Source organism: Oncorhynchus masou, chromosome 10 (assembly GCF_036934945.1).
Source record: "Oncorhynchus masou masou isolate Uvic2021 chromosome 10, UVic_Omas_1.1, whole genome shotgun sequence".
Taxonomy (NCBI): domain Eukaryota; kingdom Metazoa; phylum Chordata; class Actinopteri; order Salmoniformes; family Salmonidae; genus Oncorhynchus; species Oncorhynchus masou.
In genome coordinates this window covers 13163174-13186177 of record NC_088221.1, presented here as the reverse complement: position 1 = coordinate 13186177, position 23004 = coordinate 13163174, and the positions used below count along the sequence as shown (strand labels likewise).

Here is a 23004-nt window from a genome sequence, read left to right as displayed (position 1 = left end):
TAAAGGAGAATGCAGCTGATTGTGGTGCCAGTTGCAGAGGTGGGTTCATCAGTCCTCACAAACATGTTTCAATTGTACTGCTATGATTTTGTTGGGAAAACCTTAACCCAAGCACAGGACAATTTTATAAATGGTAAACTTGTTAAATGTAGGCGCAAATGTTTATTGATGACAAACAAGTGTGCTCCACGATTAAATGGTTGCCATTGACATAGGCTATAGAGGACAACTTCTCAGACATTCGACAGTTAAGGGGCGTTTGTTCAGCACTATCTCATTCGCATGTCTTTAACGGTGGGCTGGAGCGTTAATCCCTTTAAATTCCAGTCGACAAGAGGCGGAGCAAATCACCCTGCTGCGTATTCAGTTCTCTCACTTGTTATTTAGAGTGGAGCAATGCGAAGTGTGCACATGACGGATTTACAACGAAAGTAATGATTTACTCTAGGAAAACGGTATAGACAGGCGTCCGCGAACCAAGCAGATGGTGCTCCTCCGGCCATGACTCGTACCAGGCTCCCCACGGTTGAAGCGGCGTTGATATTTCTATCTGTCGCACAGCTGAGCACAGGTAGGCTATATGACAAACGTTCGCTGGGTTTCTTATTGAAACTGTGCGACCACTGCATGTATCATGGGTTGTTTAGGCGGTAATTGTAGGCTCTTTTGCTGTGTCTGATGCTCAGTGCTTGACGTGCAGGAGCTCACTGGAGTACTGGCATCTCAAACGTTATACTGCTTGAGCTCCTGTTCCTTTTATAGAATATTAGCTCAAAAGCATTGTGCGGCCCCTGCGCCTAAATATAAACCGTACCGGCACCCAAAATGATTACCGGGACCTATTTCAGTCCAAGTCGAGTACTGCTTATGCTGGAACGTTTGATAGTTGGACTTCAAATGTACAGCCTGATAGTTTGAGGAGACTCAGTCATATGATGACTGCCGTTCATGTATGATACAGTTTGCTACATATCTTTTTGTGAACACGTTTTGTACCCCTGAACACATGCAATATCTACACTATAATCATCTGAAAAATAGCTAATGTTAAAAGATCAGTCTTAAACGTGGTTTATTTTTGAATCAACTTGATAGACGTTCACAGGTTCATGTGCAATATGACTTGTGTAGGCTACTATGTCATAAACCTAATTTACTCTATAGTGTTGTATTTTCCTGAGGCTCAATTTGTTCCACCTTTGTAAAATGAACCGAACACACATGTTAATACCTTTTACATGTTTATTTATTATTACGGTGCTTTTAAAACTTTTTATCTACAGTACTATGATGAAAAGTTTATTTTCTATGAATGGGTAGTAGATGTAATGTTATCTCATGATTAGAGGCTCTTTACATTCAACAGTGAAGCCCCTGATAAAGTAGGAGTTGTTTTTCTTACTTAGGCTTGTTTACAGAAAATAGTTAAGATATTACTCATTCATCTTCCCTCGTTTTCTAATACCAGGCATTTTCAAGGGTTTTGGTTGGACCATATCCTACCATAATGTTGTATGGTCTGTGCCTTGATGGTGCAGACTGTTTACGAGACTACAGAAGCTATGTCATATTATAGTGTACTATGATCGAAAATCCTGGCATTGGCACTTATTCTGCTGATAGCTGCTATTTCGAAGAAGGGTCTACTTGAATAAAGGAGAGCACGGTGCTTGCTTAGCGAGGACCGCTCCTTCTTTAGATTCGGCTCACACGAGGCTCGAACCCAGGACCTCTGTATTGCTAGCACACGTGAAGATGTTTCTGAACACGTTTACATTTATGTGGAAGCAACCTTCATGACTGATGAGAGGGTTAGAGGGACAAAGGTTGGCATGTTTGGGTGTAGCCTCTGTGACTTTCTCACTCCTCATTATTAATGAATTATTCATAATTTGTCTTAATCATGGCACCCTCTATATAGCCTAACTCTCGCACATTCACACATTACATTTTTTTTTCTTGTGACTACTGATACTTTTTTACATTTATAATTAGTAGGTTTTATGTGTTTTAACAAACCTTTTTATTTTTGTACTTATGTATTGTATATTGCAGTGGAGGCTTCAGTGGGGAGGACGGCTCAATAATGACTGGAACGGAGCAAACGGAATGGCATCAAACACATGGAAACCATGTGTTTGATGTATTTGATACCATTCCACTGATTCCGCTCCAGCCATTACCAGGAGCCTGTCCTCCCCCAGTTAAGGTACCACCGACCTCCTGTGGTATATTGCTTCCAACCACACCTGCACACGGTTAAAAAAAAGCATATATATATACTTTTTTTGTCTATATTGTTGTTTATAACCTGTTTTTCTTTTGTGAAAATAAATTAAACTTAAAGTAAATACTAACCTTTTTGACTACTTTAATACACTAAGTGAATTTTGTCCAAATATACTTCTTCAAATAGGGGGACTAGATATAAGTGCTTTCATTTCTAAACAGTGTAACAGATATGAATGAAAATACCCTAAAATAAAATTATGTTCTGTACTGTCGCCCCATATGAAACATTTGATCCAAAATGCTGGAGTATAGAGCCAAGTGTAAAAATTTTAGCTTCACTGTCCAAATGCATAAGGAGGGGAGTGTATGTCTAACACATTTTAAGATGCATTACAAGGTTACATTTTTCAACAAAAATGAACAATTATTACGGTAATTCTGGTCATTTGCATGACAATTAATGATTATCCAAAATTCTACAAGCCCATGGGGATAAGCAAGAACAACAAGTGAGACCCAATCATCACTATAAGATAATTGAGGTGACCATTAAACCATTTACAGTATACGAGTTACTAGTAGTAACAATTGCAGTGCGGTTTTATAGTGATTTGTCATGATTGTGAACCACAGATGGCAATCAAGACATAGGATCCAGAGCCACAGGTTGCCTGCATGTCAGAGCTGGTTTCCCCATTAGTTAGATCTTTATTGTACATAGGCACTGTGTAATTTGCTGCCTTTATGAGTAGGTATAAATTACCAGACATCCAACTGTTCACAATAGTGTGCCTCTTATGCTAGAAACTCTCTTGTATCTTAGTGTGCCTGTCCATGCTTGCCATACAACCCTCTTCTTTCGCGATAGCTAATGGGGAGGGCAGTGTATAATGTAAACACCCAATGGTAGATGGCGCGGCAGGTAGCCTAGTTTCGATCCCAGCTCAGACGGGCAAAATCTGGAGGTAGGTAGCCTAGTTTCAATTCCACCTTAGACGGGCAAAATCTGGAGTGCGCTGGCAACCGGTGGGTTGCTGGCATCATCCTAGACACCATTGCCTGCCATTGCTCTAGGGGCTTTGCACTGCAGCTGACCCATTGCTTCCAGACCCTCGGGTATGTGTGTGTGTGTGTGTGTGTCTTGGTTGAGTTGTGAGCATAAAGACACGTTTCCGTTCACTGTAAGTTAAGGGACAATAAAGTACATCTTATCAGGGACTGACCCTGCAATTAAGGTGTGTTTTGATCATCATTTAGTCAGTGTCAGGTAGCCAGACTTATTTGATGCCTATTTCTGCAGCAAAAAGTTTGCTCGCTTTGTCAGGAATATGCGCAATCTGGGAAACGGGCCCAAAGTATTTTGTGACTGTGTGTGTATATACAAAAAATGAATTCATACTCTTATTAAAAAGTGAAATTCCAACTTCATGATGGAGGAAGTCGCCCAGGAATCTTGTAAAGGCATATGTGGACAAGTGAACTCATTACCACGTTTCACTGTTTTGAACACAACATACATTTGGAATGGATTAGCCTGTTCATCTTCCCATCAGTAGTGTTGGCGAACATCTGAGGGCGTTCTGATATTCAGAGAAATCGAGCTTCACTCAGACATGGAGCAGAGACCTGAGAGATTCCCTACAGGTCCAACCAGGCAAACCTCTCTGCCCTTATAAAAGATGGACACAGACCGATAGTATAGACCTACCTCCTTTATAAGTAGGAAAGCCATGCTGTCCTCATCGCTTTATCAAATCAGGACAGGAGTGTGTAGAGTCTCCAAGAAGAGCACAGGATTATCTGGGTGTTAATATCTGGGTTCTAAATGAACACCACTTTATACTTGTTTCCCCCTCCACTGAATTGATTAAAAAAAATACTTTTTTCCATGCTGTAGCTGATATGGCTTTGTCCTAAAGCATGAGTTATACAGCTGTTAATGTTCTTCAGAAGTCTAAATGGTATGCAAAGCCTGGCAAGAAAGGCTGTAGAAAATCACAAATGTAAGAGTTGTACGAAGACATGTCTTAAGCCAGATGTCTGTCACCCTGTCGTTCCAGCCCTGAAGTGTGTGTGCCAGCTATGTAACAACAACACCTGTGAGACGGGCGTGGACGGGGCCTGCTGGAACTCTGTGATGCTGATCAACGGGAAGGAGGAGGCCGTCAAGTCCTGTCTGTCCCCGGCTGAGATGAGGGGACAGGTCTTCTGCTACAGCTCCCGGAACGTCTCCAAGAGGAACTGCTGCTTCACAGACTTCTGCAACAACGAGACCCTGCATCTGCATCCAGGTAGTTACGAAGCTTTGATAGTTCGTTTTTATTTATTATCACTTTTGGTGTAATTTTTGCAAGTATGTGGTAAATTTTCAAAACTTTTAGTCAAATTCAAAACCGATAATCAGAAAGGCAATTTTCAATTGACTAAGTACAACACACAAACTTATACACTCACTTTTCACCACTGCTTTACTAAAATTGCATTGGCCAATACAGTACAGTACCACCGTAATATATGGCATTTAGAGTCCACACATTTTGGTATGTGACCCCAGTGGGAAAACTGGTATTGCTAGTGCCATGCTCTTATGAACTGAGCCACGTACAGGGCCACTACAATATATAAGTACAATAAAATACAATACACAATTACAATACAGGTGGAAGATGTATGATTGCCATCCCGATGAGCGTACCACCCTCCTTCAGGCCGTGGATGAGGCATGCAATGATTTCAATCCAGACCAACAGTGCCTTCAGAAAGTATTCATACATCTTGGCATTTACCACATTTTTTTTATGTTACAGCCTGAATTTAAAATGGTTTACATTGAGATTTATTCTGTCACTAAGCCTACACACAATACCCCATAATGTCAAAGTGGAATTATGTTGTTAGATTTTTTTTAAACATAAAAAAGAAATGATAAGCTGAAGTGTCTTGAGGCAATTAGGATAAGAGCGTCTGCTAAATGACTTAAATGTAATGTAATGTAAATGTAGTATTCAACCCCTTTGTTACCTCATCTCTGTACCCCACACATACAATTATCTGTAAGGTCCCTCAGTCGAGCAGGGAATTTCAAACACATATTCAACCACAAAGACCAGGGAGGTTTTCCAATGTCTCTCAAAGAAGGGCACCTATTGGTTGACTGGTAAAAATAACAAGCTGACATTGAATATCCCAAATTTTAAATTTTGAGCATGGTGAATATTTACACTTTGGATGGTCACTATAAAGTCCTTCCTAAATAATTTGCCGGAGAGGCCAATGGTGACTTTAAAGCAGTTACAGAGGTTAATGGCTGTGATAGGAGAAAACTGAGGATGGATCAACCACATTGTAGTTACTCCACAATACTAACCTAATTGACAGTGTAAAAAAGGAAGCCTGTACAGAATAAAAAATATTCCATAACATGCATCCTGTTTGCAACACGGCACTAAAGTACTGCAAAAAAATGTGGCAAAGCAATTAACATTTTGTCCTGAATACAAAGTGTTATTTTTTTATTTTACCTTTATTTTACTAGGCAAGTCAATTAAGAACAAATTCTTATTTTCAATGACGGCCCGGAAACAGTGGGTTTACTGCCTGTTCAGGGGCAGAACGACAGATTTGTACCTTGTCAGCTCGGGGATTTGAACTTGCAACCTTCCGGTTGCTAGTCCAACGCCCTCACCACTCGGCTACCCTGCCGCCCCCAGGTGTTATGTTTGGGGCAAATCCAATACATTTCTGAGTACCACTCTCCATATTTTTAAGTGTACTGGTGGCTGCATCATGTTATGGGTATGAGTTTTTCAGGATAAAAAAGATATGGAATGGAGCTAAGCATAGGCAAGCTCAGAGAGGAAAGCCTGGTTCAGTCTGCTTTCAACCAGACACTGGGAGATGAACTTGCCTTTCAGCAGGACAATAACCTAAAACACAAGCCCAAATCTACACTGAAGTTGCTTACCAAGAAGACAGTGAATGTTCCTGAGTAGCTTAGTTAGAGTTTTGACTTAAATCTGTTTGAAAATCTATGGCAAGACCTGAAAATTGTTGCCTAGCAATGATTAACAACCACAATTTTTACAGAGCTTGAAGAATTGGACAAATGTTGCACAATCTAGGTTTGGAAAGCTCTTAGACTTACCCAGAAAGAGTCACAGCTGTAGTCACTGCCAAAGGTGATTATAACCTGTATTGACTCAGAGGGTTGTATAATTGTCTAACCAAAATATCTTAGTTTTATTTTCCATATACAATACCAGTCAGAAGTTTGGACACACCTACTCATTCAAGGGTTTTTCTTTATTTGTACCATTTTATACATTGTAGAATAATAGTGATGACAATAACACATATGGAATCATGTAGTAACCAAAAAAAAAAAATTGTTATATTTGAAATTCTTCAAAGTAGCCACCCTTTGCCTGATGATAGCGTTGCACACTCTTGGCATTCTCTCAACCAGCTTCATGAGGTAGTCACCTGGAATGCATTTCAATTAACAGGTGTACCTTGTTAAAAGTTAATTTGCGGAATTCTTTTCACTTAATGTGTTTGAGCCAATCAGTTGTGTTGTGACAAGGTAGGGGTCGTATACAGAAGATAGCCCTGTTTGGTAAAATAACAAGTCCATATTATGGCAAGAACAGCTCAAATAAGCAAAGAGAAACAACACTCCACTCACTACCGGTCAAAAGTTTTAGAACATATACTCATTCAAGGGTTGTTCTTTATTTTTTCTATTTTCTACATTATATAATAATCGTGATGACATCAACTCTGAAATAGCACATGTGGAATGATGTAGTAACCCCCAAAAAGTGTTAAAACAAATCTAAATATATTCTTCAAAGTCGCCACCCTTTGCCTTGATGACATCTTTGCACACTTGGAATTATCTCAACCAGCTTCATGATGAATGCTTTTCCAACAGTCTTGAAGGAGTTCCCACATATGCTGAACACTTTTCCTTCTCTGCAGTCCAACTCATCCCAAACCATCTCAATTGGGTTGAGGTTGGGTGATTGTGGAGGCCAGGTCATCCGATGTCGCACTCCATCACTCTCCTTCTTGGTCAAATAGCCCTTACACAGCCCAGAGGTGTGTTTTGGGTCATTGTCCTGTTGAAAAACAAATAATAGTCCCACTAAACGCAAACCAGGTGGGATATCGCTGCAGAAAGCTGTGGTAGCCATGCTGGTTAAGTGTGCCTTGAATTCTAAATAAATCACAGACCGTGGTCACCAGCAAAGCATCCCCACACAATAAAACCTCCTCCGTGCTTTACAGTTGGAAATACACATGCGAGATCATCCGTCCACCCACACCGCGCCTCACAAAGACACGGCGGTTGGAACCAAAAATCTCAAATTTGGACTCCAGACCAAAGGACAGATTCCCATCTGTGTAATGTCCATTTCTCGGGTTTCTTGGCACAAGCAAGTCTCTTCTTATTATTGGGGTCCTTTTGTAGTGGTTTCTTTGCAGCAATTCGACCATGAAGGCCTGATTCACACAGTCTCCTCTGAACAGTTGATGTTGAGATGTGTCTGTTACTTTGGACTCTGAAGCATTTATTTGATCTACAATTTCTGAGGCTTTAAACTCTAATGAACTTATCCTCTGCAACAGAGGTAACTCTGGGTCTTCTATTCCTGTGGCGGTCCTCATGAGGCAGTTTCATCATAGTTCTTGATGTTTTTTTTGACTGCACTTGAAGCAACTTTCAAAATCAAGGGGCGCATACTTTCTGAAGGCATTGTATGTCAGGCTTAGATCTGTCGTGTCAAAAGGTTTCCCCCAGGTGCATGAACAATGAGGATATTTACTGAGCTTTCGAGGAGCACCTATGGCCAAATACTCAAGACAGGCTTGATGCAAACTAGTGCCTGTTAAACATTGTTTCTTTAATTTCGTTAGTTTGATTACATTGTGAATGGTGTCTTCTTTGATCACACATGGGATGGAAATGTGATGTTCAGTCCAATTTTAATAATAATGTTTTTATAGTATGTGACATTTTGGAAAATATATTGTGCTTTAAATGCCAGGATGTCACACTCCTTTCGGATTTTCACCTAGTAGACTTTGCTGCACACTTGAGGAAGAGAATCATATTTTGAGGCCCATGTCTGTCTGACAATAGCTGACGCTCTGTACCAAAATGAATGAATGGCGGGAATTGACGTAATTGCGTATTAGATGACACGTTCTCAGAAGGTATGCTAGTATGCTGTTATTTATTGCTTAATGCATTAAATTTATACTAAACAGAATGTTATAAATAGTATGTCGTACGATTAGTACACAGTATGCATTTTAAGGAGTAGGCAAGACAGATTTCAGAATATTTTTTTTCTTCACTTTTTTTGGAATCCCTAAGTCGCCCAATATCCTAGAATAGAAGGTCATGTACTCTTCATATCCTCTGATTTGACACATCTGACTTGTTCTATACAGTGAGTGTCATGAGGAGCTTAGTCGTTGAAACAAGTGTTTTAGTGCTGGGCTTGAACATCCTTTAGTTCTTCAGGTCCAGAGTTAGTAATAACTGCATTACAAAAATCCAATATACATTTAAGTACATCGCATACCAATCATCATTATCATTTTAGACCCTGGTGTTTTAATGTGAAAAATAATCAAACACATAGCGAAAGCAACATTCTTGAAAAGTAACATTCATCAATTGTTGATCCCCTTTGGTTATGAATGGATTGGATTAGGATGTTGAATTGCCTGCTGATGTTTTGGAAAAGAAACGGTACACTTGCTGAGGCCGCTCTGTTTGAGATGTACTGACGACACTCTACCCTCTATTCATCAGTGCCTGTTCTCAGCCCTTAATAACAGTTCCCCTGGTTACCAGATTGATTATATGTACTGAAGCAGAGCGGTTCAACTGCTTCCAAATGGCCCGAGCTCAGTGGCGACCCGTCATTTATTTACGTCTGTCCCTCATTTTAAGGTCAACCCTGTTATGTGAACTAAACTCTCATTTTAATGTATTCCTTTGAAATATTTTTTTTTCAAAAGAGACATTGAACATCTAATTGTCAAATCATAGGGTAAAATCAGATGAGCTGGTTCTACTCTTTTTGGCCATTTTGTGGTGGAAAACTGAGCGGGTCGAGCATAACATGTCAATCCTGTTACCCATAGGTTAGAAATATTTGAACATTTTTGTTGTTAAGCTTGCATTCAATTTTCACTCCCTGTTGTACACAACAAGCTTCCATTCCCCATGTCACAATGGAGTTTATGGCTGATTTTAAGATGACATGGTCCACCCTGTTACCTTTATTTGGCACTTACTATAGTAAATTGAGATGGGAAAACTTGTTTCTTTATGAAGTTGAACGTGTTGTTAAGCAACTGGTTACGATTAGGGTGAGGTCTAGAATAAGGGTTAAAGTTAGGGTAAGTTTATGGCTAGGGTTAGTAAATGGTTAGTTAAAATGTTACTATCTAAATGAAGTGTTACTGCTATGCATTGTTGGAAAAAGTACCCAATTGTCATACTTGAGTAAAAGTAAAGATACCTTAATAGAAAATGACTCAAGTAAAAGTGAGTCACCCAGTAAAATACTACTTGAGTAAAAGTCCTAAAGTATTTGGTTTTAAATATACTTACAGTGCCTTGCGAAAGTATTCGGCCCCCTTGAACTTTGCAACCTTTTGCCACATTTCAGGCTTTAAACATAAAGATATAAAACTGTATTTTTTTGTGAAGAATCAACAACAAGTGGGACACAATCATGAAGTGGAACAACATTTATTGGATATTTCAAACTTTTTTAACAAATCAAAAACTGAAAAATTGGGCGTGCAAAATTATTCAGCCCCCTTAAGTTAATACTTTGTAGCGCCACCTTTTGCTGCGATTACAGCTGTAAGTTGCTTGGGGTATGTCTCTATCAGTTTTGCACATCGAGAGACTGAATTTTTTTCCCATTCCTTCTTGCAAAACAACTCGAGCTCAGTGAGGTTGGATGGAGAGCATTTGTGAACAGCAGTTTTCAGTTCTTTCCACAGATTCTCAATTGGATTCAGGTCTGGACTTTGACTTGGCCATTCTAACACCTGGATATGTTTATTTTTGAACCATTCCATTGTAGATTTTGCTTTATGTTTTGGATCATTGTCTTGTTGGAAGACAAATCTCCGTCCCAGTCTCAGGTCTTTTGCAGACTCCATCCATCTTCCCATCAATTTTAACCATCTTCCCTGTCCCTGCTGAAGAAAAGCAGGCCCAAACCATGATGCTGCCACCACCATGTTTGACAGTGGGGATGGTGTGGTCAGGGTGATGAGCTGTGTTGCTTTTACACCAAACATAACGTTTTGCATTGTTGCCAAAAAGTTCAATTTTGGTTTCATCTGACCAGAGCACCTTCTTCCACATGTTTGGTGTGTCTCCCAGGTGGCTTGTGGCAAACTTTAAAATACACTTTTTATGGATATCTTTAAGAAATGGCTTTCTTCTTGCCACTCTTCCATAAAGGCCAGATTTGTGCAATATACGACTGATTGTTGTCCTATGGACAGAGTCTCCCACCTCAGCTGTAGATCTCTGCAGTTCATCCAGAGTGATCATGGGCCTCTTGGCTGCATCTCTGATCAGTCTTCTCCTTGTATGAGCTGAAAGTTTAGAGGGACGGCCAGGTCTTGGTAGATTTGCAGTGGTCTGATACTCTTCCATTTCAATATTATCGCTTGCACAGTGCTCCTTGGGATGTTTAAAGCTTGGGAAATCTTTTTGTATCCAAATCAGGCTTTACACTTCTTCACAACAGTATCTCGGACCTGCCTGGCGTGTTCCTTGTTCTTCATGATGCTCTCTGCGCTTTTAACGGACCTCTGAGACTATCACAGTGCAGGTGCATTTATACGGAGACTTGATTACACACAGGTGGATTGTATTTATCATCATTAGTCATTTAGGTCAACATTGGATCATTCAGAGATCCTCACTGAACTTCTGGAGAGAGTTTGCTGCACTGAAAGTAAAGGGGCTGAATACTTTTGCACGCCCAATTTTTCAGTTTTTGATTTCTTAAAAACGTTTGAAATATCCAATAAATGTTGTTCCACTTCATGATTGTGTCCCACTTGTTGTTGATACTTCACAAAAAAATACAGTTTTACATCTTTGTTTGAAGCCTGAAATGTGGCAAAAGGTCGCAAAGTTCAAGGGGGCCGAATACTTTCGCAAGGCACTGTAAGTATCAAAAGTAAATCTAATTGCTAAAATATACTTAAGTAGTAAAATAAAAGTATAAATAATTTCAAATTCCTTATAAACTCAGCAAAAAAAGAAACATTCTCTCACTGTCACCTGCATTTATTTACATGAACATAACAAGATTCAACAACTGAGATGTGACTAACAGAAATTGAATAATGTGTCCCTGAACAAAGGGTGGGGGGGGGTCAAAATCAAAAGTAATAGTCAGTATCTGGTGTGGCCACCAGCTGCATTAAGTACCGCAGTGTATCTCCTCCTCATGGACTGCACCAGATTTGCCAGTTCTTGCTGTGAGATGGTACCCCACTCTTCCACCAAGGCATCTGCAAGTTCCAGGACATTTCTGGGGGAATGGCCCTAGCCCTCACCCTCCGATCCAAAAGGTCCCAGATGTGCTCAATGGAAATGAGATCCGGGCTCTTTGCTGGCCATGGCCAGAACACTGACGTTCCTGTCTTGCAAGAAATCATGCACAGAACGAGCAGTATGGTTGGTGGCATTGTCATGCTGTGACACACCACCCAAGACCATGACAGACCCTCCACCTCCGAATCGATCCCGCTCCAGAGTACAGGCCTCGGTGTAACGCTCATTCCTTCGACGATAAACGCGAATATGACCAACAGGGAAAAAAGGGACATTTCTTTTTTTACTGAGTTTATTAAGCAAACCAGATGGCACCATTTTCTTATTTTTTTTTAAAGTTACGGACAGCCAGGGGCACGCTGCAACACTCAGACAATTTACAAACTACGCATTTGTGTTGAGTGAGTCCGCCAGATCAAAGGCAGTAGGGATGACCAGGGAAGTCCTCTTGATAAGTGTGTGAATTAGACAATTTTTCTGTCCTGCTAAGCATTCATAATGTAACGAGTACTTATGGGTGTCAGGGAAAATCTATGGAGTAGAACGTACATCATTTTCTTTAGGAATGTCGTGAAGTAAATGTTGTCAAAAAAATATAAATAGTCAAGTACAGATACTACTAAAGTAGTACTTTCAAGTATTTTTTACTTAAGTACTTTACACCACTGCTGCTATGTTTATGGTTATTTTTGTAAAGAGTAGACCACATGACTGAAAGTGCAAAGGGCAGATGAGATGACGTTAGCCCATTACAGTTGGAATGTTTGCTGTTTTATTCGTTTTAGGATCTCTTTTAGCCCACCAAGGGCTAGTCTTCAAAGATTCCTTTTAGAAATGTAAAAACATACAGAAAATCTATAGTAACGTGTCTGTGCGTGTAAAATACTGCATCTGTTTTGTCAGAATGACTGCCTCCATGTTGAGGTAAACCATTGGAGCCGTCTGTGTTTTGGGGAAAAATGAAACGAGGTACTCTATTTCAAACAGCTGATGTTGATTTCTACAAATGTGCCTATTTTCATACCGTCTCATAAACATTGAGAGAGAGGTATTGTGATTTGGATAAGAACGTTTGAATTTGTCAAAAACGATGAATGACATGAGATTGCTTCCCTAACACATACCGCCCCCAAAGTAGCCTCCCAACATTAGACAAAAAAAGATTAGTGGCCTACTCAGAGCACATGGGGAAGTAGATATGTCCCAAGTGCACCCAACTGATATGCATGTTGAAAAACATTCCAGTATCTTTTAACCAGTAGGGCAATGGAGGTTAGAGGCTGATTTCCTGTTGTTTTGCACTTTTCCTTGAGTGATTTTCTTTGCTCTACTGGGACATGTGATAGAATAGGCTTTTAGGTAAAAGGGAAAGACATGTTGTGAAATACTTGACTTGGGTTGTCGACTTGTGTTCACATATCTGACTGTGTACAGTTCTCCCTCTGTGGATGTTGCAAGACATCTTACTAGATGAGGACACTCAAAGACTATTGCTGTATTGGGGATAGCTAAGGCCACCAGGTCAAACAAACATGACACCACTTGAGCTTTCGCCTGGGGTAACACAAAGCAACTTCATACAATTTTAGTTGCATTTATTACCACAAGCCCTTCCTCTCCAGTGAAGGTGCCACCAACCTCCTATGGTTGCAAGTGACGTGACTTCTCAAGCAACTTTGCTGTTACATGAAGCAACTCATTTTTTTTAAATGTAACCTTTTTATTTAACTAGGCATGTCGGTTAAGAACAAATTCCTATTTACAATGACAACTCACTTTTCCCCGGTAGGCCAACTGCCTTGTTCAGGGGCAGAAGGACAGATTGTTAATTTGCCAGCTCGGGGATTTGATCCAGCAAACTTTCGGGTACCTGCCCAACGCTCTAACCACTAGGCTACTCAACCGCGATTAAAATTGCATGCAAGAGCCAATCAAATTGAAGCTGCTTGTTTGAGAATTCCAAACTCACCCCATGCCATCTGCTACATTCTGTTGGTGGTTCACAAATTATTTGTTTATCCAACCATTTAGTTATTGTAACAGCAAGGATATATAAGACATGCAGCCTGTAAAATATTGCTCGCTAGCCAAAATTACATTGCAAACACCAAGACAGCTAGATAGCTAGCTAGCAACAAGCTAACCATACTAGCAACGAACTAAGATAGCTAACACAGTTCAATTAGCAGAATGTAAGCCAAAATCCATCTTCTCCCATTGCCGGCTAGTGAGGTTTCCTCTTGGCGTTTCCGCTTGGCGTTTCCACATCTATACATCCGGTGAAATATCTGTCTCATTGTTCCATCTGTGGTGCTAGTCTCTGTTCTGTCAACGCAGATCGTGGGTTGTGCTGCACAGCACTGACAGCTTTGACATGACAACTTGGTCGAAATTCTGAACCTTCGAATGGATCATGTGACAAAGGTTTGATTTGCGCAACTAGTTGCAAGCAACAGCCAATCAAGGATGGATAGATCCAGATGAAATTTAAAGTTTCAGATGAGCAGCTTATTAGTGTCAAAAGGGGGGTGTCTTGTTTTGCACGCTTTGTATAAAATGCAGCATGACAGGATCTTTATAAAACAACATAGCTCTTTATTAGCTAGCTATAACTGGCGCGTTCATGTGTCTTCGGTCATGATCAACAGAAAATACCTAATGACCTGGGTAGTCTTAACCAATCATAGTGCAGTATGATATGACGGTAGAATGCAACCAATTACAATTCAGTATGTTGACACATGAAAATTACAGGGGTTGTTTCACAAAGCAATAGAAAAGCAACTCTGTTGCAAGCAGCTAAAATGACGTGCAAGTTGTGTAACAACAGCTCTACGCTGAGTGCAGTTTCGGTATTGTTGATATTAAGGCTATTTTCAACTTTGAAAAATAACTGTTCAACATAGAAAGAATACTGCTTTAGTGCATTATTTTCTATTACTTTATTATGACATAATTTTGTGTTACTTTATTACACTAGTAGTGCCATGGGAATTCTAGCATTCTAATGTTATCAAAGTGAGGTTTTGAGAAGGAGATGTTGTTGTCCCTGAAATGGTTGTTTCTAACCAAATTGTCCCCATCCACCCACTGGAAAAAAAATCAAGGACCGTGAAATGTCAACTGCTCATTATTTAAACATAATGACAAGGTTATACTTGCACTGCATTAGGATTATGTCTGGCAGTACATGGATGATTTCAGAGTCAAGATCCAGTCAGGTCCATAATTATTGGCACCCTTGATAAAGATGAGCAACAAAGACTGTATAAAATAAATCATATGAATACTGAGCTATATTGTATTCTCCAGAAAATATGGAAACGTTATACTAATACAATTGCTCAGAGAAATAGATGTGGTTGAACAAGTAGCCTAATACAGAAAATCAAAAAAAAAGATGGAGGTCAAAATGATTGGCATCCCTGTTTTCAATACTCTGTCACCCTCCCCTTATGTTTCTGAGAGTGGAGAACACATTGGGAGGGATCTTAGACCATTCCTCCACGTTATCCTTCGCCTGTGCTTATGGACTGCTATCTTCAATTCAAACCACAGGTTTTCAATGGGGTTCAAGCGGACTTGAGACTGAAATGGCCATTGCAAAATGTTGATTTTTGTGGTCAATTAAAAATGTATTTGTGGATTTTGATGTGTGCTTGGGGTTATTGTCTTGCTGGAATATCTATTTGTGGCCTAGTGTCAGCCTCCTGACAGAGGCAACTAGATTTTTAATCTAAATTGTCCTGATACTTGGTATAGTTCATGCTTAACAAAGGCCACAGGACCAGTGGAAGCAAAATGGTCCCATAACGTCATAGATACCCCACCATATTTGACCTTAGGTATGAGGTGCTTTTCAAATCAAATCAAATCAAAATGTATTTGTCACATACACATGGTTAGCAGATGTTAATGCGAGTGTAGCGAAATGCTTGTGCTTCTAGTTCCGACAATGCAGTAATAACCAACAAGTAATCTAACTAACAATTCCAAAACTACTGTCTTATACACAGTGTAAGGGGATAAAGAATATGTACATAAAGATATATGAATGAGTGATGGTACAGAGCAGCATAGGCAAGATACAGTAGATGGTATCGAGGACAGTATATACATATGAGATGAGGATGTAAACAAAGTGGCATAGTTAAAGTGGCTAGTGATACATGTATTACATAAGGATGCAGTAGATGATATAGAGTACAGTATATACATATACATATGAGATGAATAATGTAGGGTATGTAAACATATTAGGTAGCATTGTTTAAAGTGGCAAGTGATATATTTTACATTTCCCATCAATTCCCATTATTAAAGTGGCTGGAGTTGAGTCAGTGTGTTGGCAGCAGCCACTCAATGTTAGTGGTTGCTGTTTAACAGTCTGATGGCCTTGAGATAGAAGCTGTTTTTCAGTCTCTCGGTCCCAGCTTTGATGCACCTGTACTGACCTCGCCTTCTGGATGATAGCGGGGTGAACAGGCAGTGGCTCGGGTGGGTGTTGTCCTTGATGATCTTTGTGGCCTTCCTGTAACATCGGGTGGTGTAGTAAGTCGCTCTGGATAAGAGCGTCTGCTAAATGACTTAAATGTAGGTGTCCTGGAGGGCAGGTAGTTTGCCCCCGGTTATGCGTTGTGCAGACCTCACTACCCTCTGGAGAGCCTTACGGTTGGCGGTCGGAGCAGTTGCCGTACCAGGCGGTGATACAGCCCGCCAGGATGCTCTCGATTGTGCATCTGTAGAAGTTTCTGAGTGCTTTTGGTGACAAGCCGAATTTCTTCAGCCTCCTGAGGTTGAAGAGTCGCTGCTGCGCCTTCTCACGATGCTGTCTGTGTGAGTGGACCAATTCAGTTTGTCTGTGACGTGTATGCCGAGGAACTTAACTTGCTACCCTCTCCACTACTGGAGAGGGTAGCATATGCTTTTGTTTTTCGACACCACCACTGGTGTGCATGGCCAAAGAGCTCTATTTTCATGTCATGTCAGAGCACTGCCTGGAGATTGATAAAAAACATTAGCACTTGGATTCGAAACGGTGACAATGTTATCCTCACAAGGGGCGTGTGCTAGGTTATTGAAAACAAGGGTGCCAATATTACCATATCTTTTTTTTGTCTTTATCAAGGGTGCTAATAATTATGGACCTGATTGGACATATCACCAATATTTATTTTTTCAATTTTACCCCCTTTTCTCCCCAATTTTGTGGTATCCAATTGTTAGTAATTACTATCTTGTCTTGGCGTCGCCCCACGGACCTCCCGGTCGCGGCCAGCTGCGACAGAGCCTGGGCGCGAACCCAGAGTCTCTGGTGGCGCAGCCAAGAGCGGCTTGTTATAATCCAATCGTTGCAGCAGGCTCAACCGATACCCCGCCCATTTCTTTACAGACAGAAGAACTAGCCAATAGTTGTATATAGCACACAGCACTTCACACTGAGTGAAAGAAACATGCGTGCTGGCAGCTGAAAATCACAATCATGGATAATGACAAAACATACTTGTGTAAAAATCGTATTCAGAAGATTCTCCATATCCGTTACTACTGTATACTAATTTTGTCTGAATACTCGGCACTCCTCTACTGTACATGTAAACAGGGCTGAAAAGTGACTGGTCGCAGGAATAAATCATATAACAGTTTATTTGTCACATACACATGGTAAGCAGATGTTAATGCGAGTGTAGCAGTGGCTCGGGTGGTTGTTGTCCTTGATGATCTTTTTGGCCTTCCTGTGACATCGGTTGGTGTAGGTGTCCTGGAGGGCAGGCAGTTTGCCCCCGTTGATGCGTTGTGCAGACCTCACTACCCTCTGGAGAGCCTTACGGTTGTGGGCGGAGCAGTTGCCGTACCAGGCGGTGATGCAGCCTGACAGGATGCTCTCAATTGTGCATCTGTAGAAGTTTGAGTGCTTTTGGTGACAAGCCAAATTTCTTCAGCCTCCTGAGGTTGAAGAGGCGCTGCTGCGCCGCCTTCACCACGCTATCTGTGTGGGTGGACCAATTCAGTTTTTCCGTGATGTGTACGCCGAGGAACTTAACTTACTACCCTCTCCACCACTGTCCCTTCGATGTGGATAGGGGGTGCTCCTTCTGCTGTTTCCTGAAGTCCACGATCATCTCCTTTGTTTTGTTGACATTGAGTGTGAGGTTTATTTTCCTGACACTGCACTCCGAGGGCCCTCACCTCCTCCCTGTAGGCCGTCTCGTTGTTGTTGGTAATCAAGCCTAGTGTCGTCTGTAAACTTGATGATTGAGTTGGAGGCGTGCATGGCCACGCAATCGTGGTTGAACAGAGAGTACAGGAGAAGACTCAGAACGCACCCTTGTGGTGACCAGCGGGGTGGAGATGTTGATACCTACCCTCACCACCTGGGGGAGGCCCGTCAGGAAGTCCAGGACCCAGTTGCACAAGGCGGGGTCGAGACCCAGGGTCTCGAGCTTGATGATGAGTTTGGAGGGTTCTATGGTTTTAAATGCTGAGCTGTAGTGGATGAACAGCATTCTCACATAGGTATTCCTCTTGTCCAGATGGGTTAGGGCAGTGTGGTTGCGATTGCATCGTCTGTGGATCTATTGGGGTGGTAAGCAAATTGGAGTGGGTCTAGGGTGGAGGTGATATGGTCCTTGACTAGTCTCTCAAAGCACTTCATGATGATGGAAGTGAGTGCTACGGGGCGGTAGTCATTTAGCTCAGTTACCTTAGCTTTCTTGGGAAAAGGAACAATGGTTGCTCTCTTGAAGCATGTGGGAACAGCAGACTGGGATAAGGATTGATTGAATATGTCCGTAAACACACCAGCCAGCTGGTCTGCGCATGCTTTGTGGATGCGGCTGGGCCTGCCGTCTGGACCTGCCGCCTGGGCCCGCAGCCTTGCGAGTGTTAACACGTTTAAATGTTTTTTACTCACGCCGGCAGCAGTGAAGGTGAGTCCGCAGGTTTTGTTGGCGGGCCGTGTCAGTGGCATTATATTGTCCTCAAAGCGAGCAAAGAAGTTGTTTAGTCTGTCTGGGAGCAAGACATCCTGGTTTTCTTTTTGTAATCCGTAATTGACTGTAGACCCTGCTAGATACCTCGTGTATTTGAGTCGTTCAATTGTGACTCTACTTTGTCTCTATACCAAAGCTTTGCTTGTTTGATTGCTTTGCGGAGGGAATAGCTACACTTTGTATTTGGTCATGTTTCCGGTCACCTTGCCCTGATTAAAAGCAGTGGTTTGCGCTTTCAGTTTCGCGCGAATGCTGCCATCAATCCACGGTTTCTGGTTTGGGAATGTTTTAATAGTTGCTGTGGGTACGACATCGCCTATGCACTTGCTAATAAACTAACTCACTGAATCAGCGTATTCGTCAATGTTGTTGTTTAACGCAATGCGGAACATATCCCAGTCCACGTGATTGAAGCAATCTTGAAGCGTGGAATCAGATTGGTCGGACCAGCGTTGAACAGAACTGAGCGCGGGAACTTCCTGTGTTAGTCTCTGTCTATAGGCAGGGAGCAACAAAATGGAGTCGTGGTCAGCTTTTCCGAAAGGAGGGCGGGGGAGGGCCTTATATGCGTCGCGGAAGTTAGAATAACACTGATCCAGGGTTTTACCAGCCCTGGTAGCACAATCGATATGCTGATAGAATTTAGGGAGTCTTGTTTTCAGATTAGCCTTGTTAAAATCCCCAGCTACAATGAATGCAGCCTCATGATATATGGGTTCCAGTTTACATAGAGTCAAATGAAGTTTGTTCAGGGCCATCTGTGTCTGCTTGGGGGGAATATATGCGGCTGTGATTATAATCGAAGAGAATTCTCTTGGTAGATAATGTGGTCAACATTTGATTATGAGGAATTCTAAGTCAGGTGAACAGAAGGACTTGAGTTCCTGTATGTTGTTATGATCACACTGCATCTTGTTAATCATAAGGCATACACCCCTGCCCCTCTTCTTACCAGAAAGATGCTTGTTTCTGTCGGCACGAAGTGTGAAGAAACCAGCTGGCTGTACAGACTCTGATAGCGTGTCTCGAGTGAGCCATGTTTCCGTGAAGCAAAGAACCTTATAGTCTCTCTGAAATGATACCCTTGCTCGGATTTCATCTACCTTGTTGTCAAGAAACTGGACATTAGCGAGTAGTATGCTAGGGAGCGGTGTGCAATGTGCCCGCCTCTGGAGCCTAACCAGAAGACCGCTTCATCTGCCCCTTTTACGGCGTCGTTGTTTTGGTTCGCCGGCTGGGATCCGATCCATTGTCCTGGGTGGTGGGCAAAACAGAGGATCCGCTTCGGGAAAGTCGTATTCCTGGTCGTAATGATGGTGAGTTGACGTTGCTCTTATATCTGGGGTAGCAATGTAAGAAATAACACGTAAAAAAACAATACTGCATAGTTTCCTAGGAACGCGAAGCAAGGCGGCCATCTCTGTCGGCGACTATATACTGTAAATACAATGCCTTCAAAGTATTCACACCAATTTACTTTTTCCACACTTTGCAGTGTTACGAAGTCAGTTTCAAATGGACTTAATTGTATTTCTTTGTCAACAAGCTACACAAAATACTCAAAGTGGACGAAAAAGTCAAATATTTGTGAAAAAGAAAACACTAAAATACAGTATCTTGATAAGTAATCAACCCCCTGAATCAATACCTGTTAGAATCACATTTGGCAGAGATTCCAGCTGTGCGTATTTCTTGGTACGTAAGAGCTTTCCACACCTGGATTGTTTAACAATTGCCCTTTTTATTTTTTTCTAAAATTCTTCAAGCTCTGTCAAATAGGTTATTGATCAATGCTTGACAACCATTTTCAGACTTTGCCATACATTTTCAAGCAGATTTAAGTAAAATCTGTAACTCGGCCACTCGGGAACATTCACGGTATTCTTGGTTAGAATCTCCAGTGTATATTTAGCCTTGTGTTTTTGGTCGTTGTCCTGCTGAAAGGTGAATTAATAATAATGTTGCCTCCCGGGTGGCGCAGTGGTTAAGGGCGCTGTACTGCAGTGCCAGCTGTGCCATCAGAGTCCCTGGGTTCGCGCCCAGGCTCTGTCGTAACCGGCCGCGACCGGGAGGTCCGTGGGGCGACGCACAATTGGCCTAGCGTTGTCCGGTTTCGGGAGGGCTTGGTCAGTAGGGATGTCCTTGTCTCATCTCGCACCAGCGACTTCTGTGGCGGGTCGGGTGCAGTGAGCGCTAACCAACGGTTGGTTGGGTTGTGTATCGGAGGACGCATGACTTTCAACCATCGTCTCTCCCGAGCCCGTACGGGAGTTGTAGCGATGAGACGAGATAGTAGCTACTACAACAATTGGATACCACGAAATTGGGGAGAAAATAAAAAGGACCCATAATGTCTATCAGGATAGATTTTCCTCCATCCTCCATTTGGGAAAACCTTAGAAAAACATCTTCTCATAAACCATAGGACCAAATGGCACCAAATTCGGAATGTAGCCCCATGATACGTATTAACTTAGTTTGGGTAAAAAGATGGCTGACTTATCTACAAATCAAAAATCTGATTTTTATGTGTCCATTTAAATCCACTCCACAGTGGTGTATCAACTTGAAACTTATCATCGCTATCATGGACATCCCTAAGATGAACCACGCTGAATCTGGTATTTATGTAAAAAAAACAACAACAGGGAAACTAACACATTCTTTGCGTATATAACGCTAAGGCTGAAAATCACCTGCAATCATCTCCTCCTGAACCATACGTCAGATTCTCCACATATTTTGTATTTAGACCCACTATATCAGTGTTTAATGGTTTTGAGATTTGTTTTTGTTGCATTCAAATATGTCCGCACTGTAACTATAGATGCACATATGCTAATGAAAAAATGTATACTTAAAAAATATTTCTCATGAACCATAAATCAGATTGATTGATCAGATTAGGTCCTGATGTATGGATTTCACATAACTGAGCAGGGGTGCCAGCTTATGGTAGTGAAATTAACATTCAATTCTCTGGGAACAGCTCTAAAGGACATTCCTGCAGTCTGCATGCCAATTGCACACTCCCTCAATGCTGGATAATGTGTGGCATTGTGTTGTGTAACAAAACTGCACATTTTAGAGTGTCCTCTTATTGTCCCCTGCACAAGGTGTACCTGTATAATGACATGCTGTTTAATCAGCTTCTTGATATGCCACACCTGTCAGGTGACTGGATTATCTTCACAAAGGAGAAAAGCTCAGTAACGGATGTAAACAAATGTGTGCACAAAATGTGAGAGAAATAAGCTTTTTGTGCGTATGGAACATTTCAGGGATTTTTAATTTCAGCTCATGAAACATGGGACACTTTACATGTTCCATTCATATTTTGGTTCAGTGTAATTAGCCTAATGAATTTGAGAATGATTAGTTGCTGCATTAAAAGTGTGCCATGCTACACCACTAGATGGCACCATATCACACCAGGGATATGAGAACTGAATCGATTGACATGGGGCCATGAAATTTGGTATGTATGTCTTATGTATATGTCCTTAGAAGCTGTGTGAATATAAATTCACTGCAGCCGTAGGTGGCTGCACTATAGATGTCATTGGCAACAGTGGCACCATAGGATACTATAGCAATAACTATAGATCAAGTAGACTTTGTCTCATGAAAATTAATGTTAGATTAAAATTATGCAGATGAACAATGTGAACTTAAACAATTAGCCAAATTGACCACAGAATTGGTATATAAAATCAATACTAGACTAAACTTCACTAGCGTCATCCTTGTGGTATTGAGAGATAAACATGGTAATGCTTCCTCTGATTGTCCATAAAGGAAGGTAGCGCCTACATGCTAGAGGGCTTGCTTTGTCCTTTTTGTCATCCTGTGAGTCCCGGTCATTGCTGCTCACAGCTATATTTAGAAGTGAACATTTACATTTAATTTATATTTCAATAGTGTACCGGCTAAATTGCAGTGGTCTGAACTTGGGATAGGCTCATTCTACCGATGACGGGCACAACACGGACACCTCAGATGATGTAAAATAGGTTCTTGGCTACAACATACGTGTTTACACATTTTCTTCGTAAAAAAAAATAATTTAGTCAAATGATACAACTGTTTGATAACCCTGTTTGTAAGCTTTCAAATTATATCAACTCAACCGTTTTTTTCAGTGATGAAGACATGGATGTAGAGTGT

The 23004-nt window shown here is 41.3% G+C and overlaps 1 protein-coding gene across 1 annotated transcript in view; it reads left to right on the top strand.

The window, feature by feature from the left end:
- The first annotated feature begins 441 nt into the window (after positions 1–441).
- LOC135547164 (activin receptor type-1C-like) overlaps positions 442–23004 on the top strand; it is a 38883-nt gene continuing 16320 nt past the window's right edge. Inside the window, exons 1-2 of the mRNA XM_064975888.1 lie at positions 442–571; positions 4293–4523. Of these exons, the coding sequence (XP_064831960.1) occupies positions 502–571; positions 4293–4523 (301 nt within the window). The 5' untranslated portion in view covers positions 442–501. The remainder of the gene's footprint in view (positions 572–4292; positions 4524–23004) is intronic.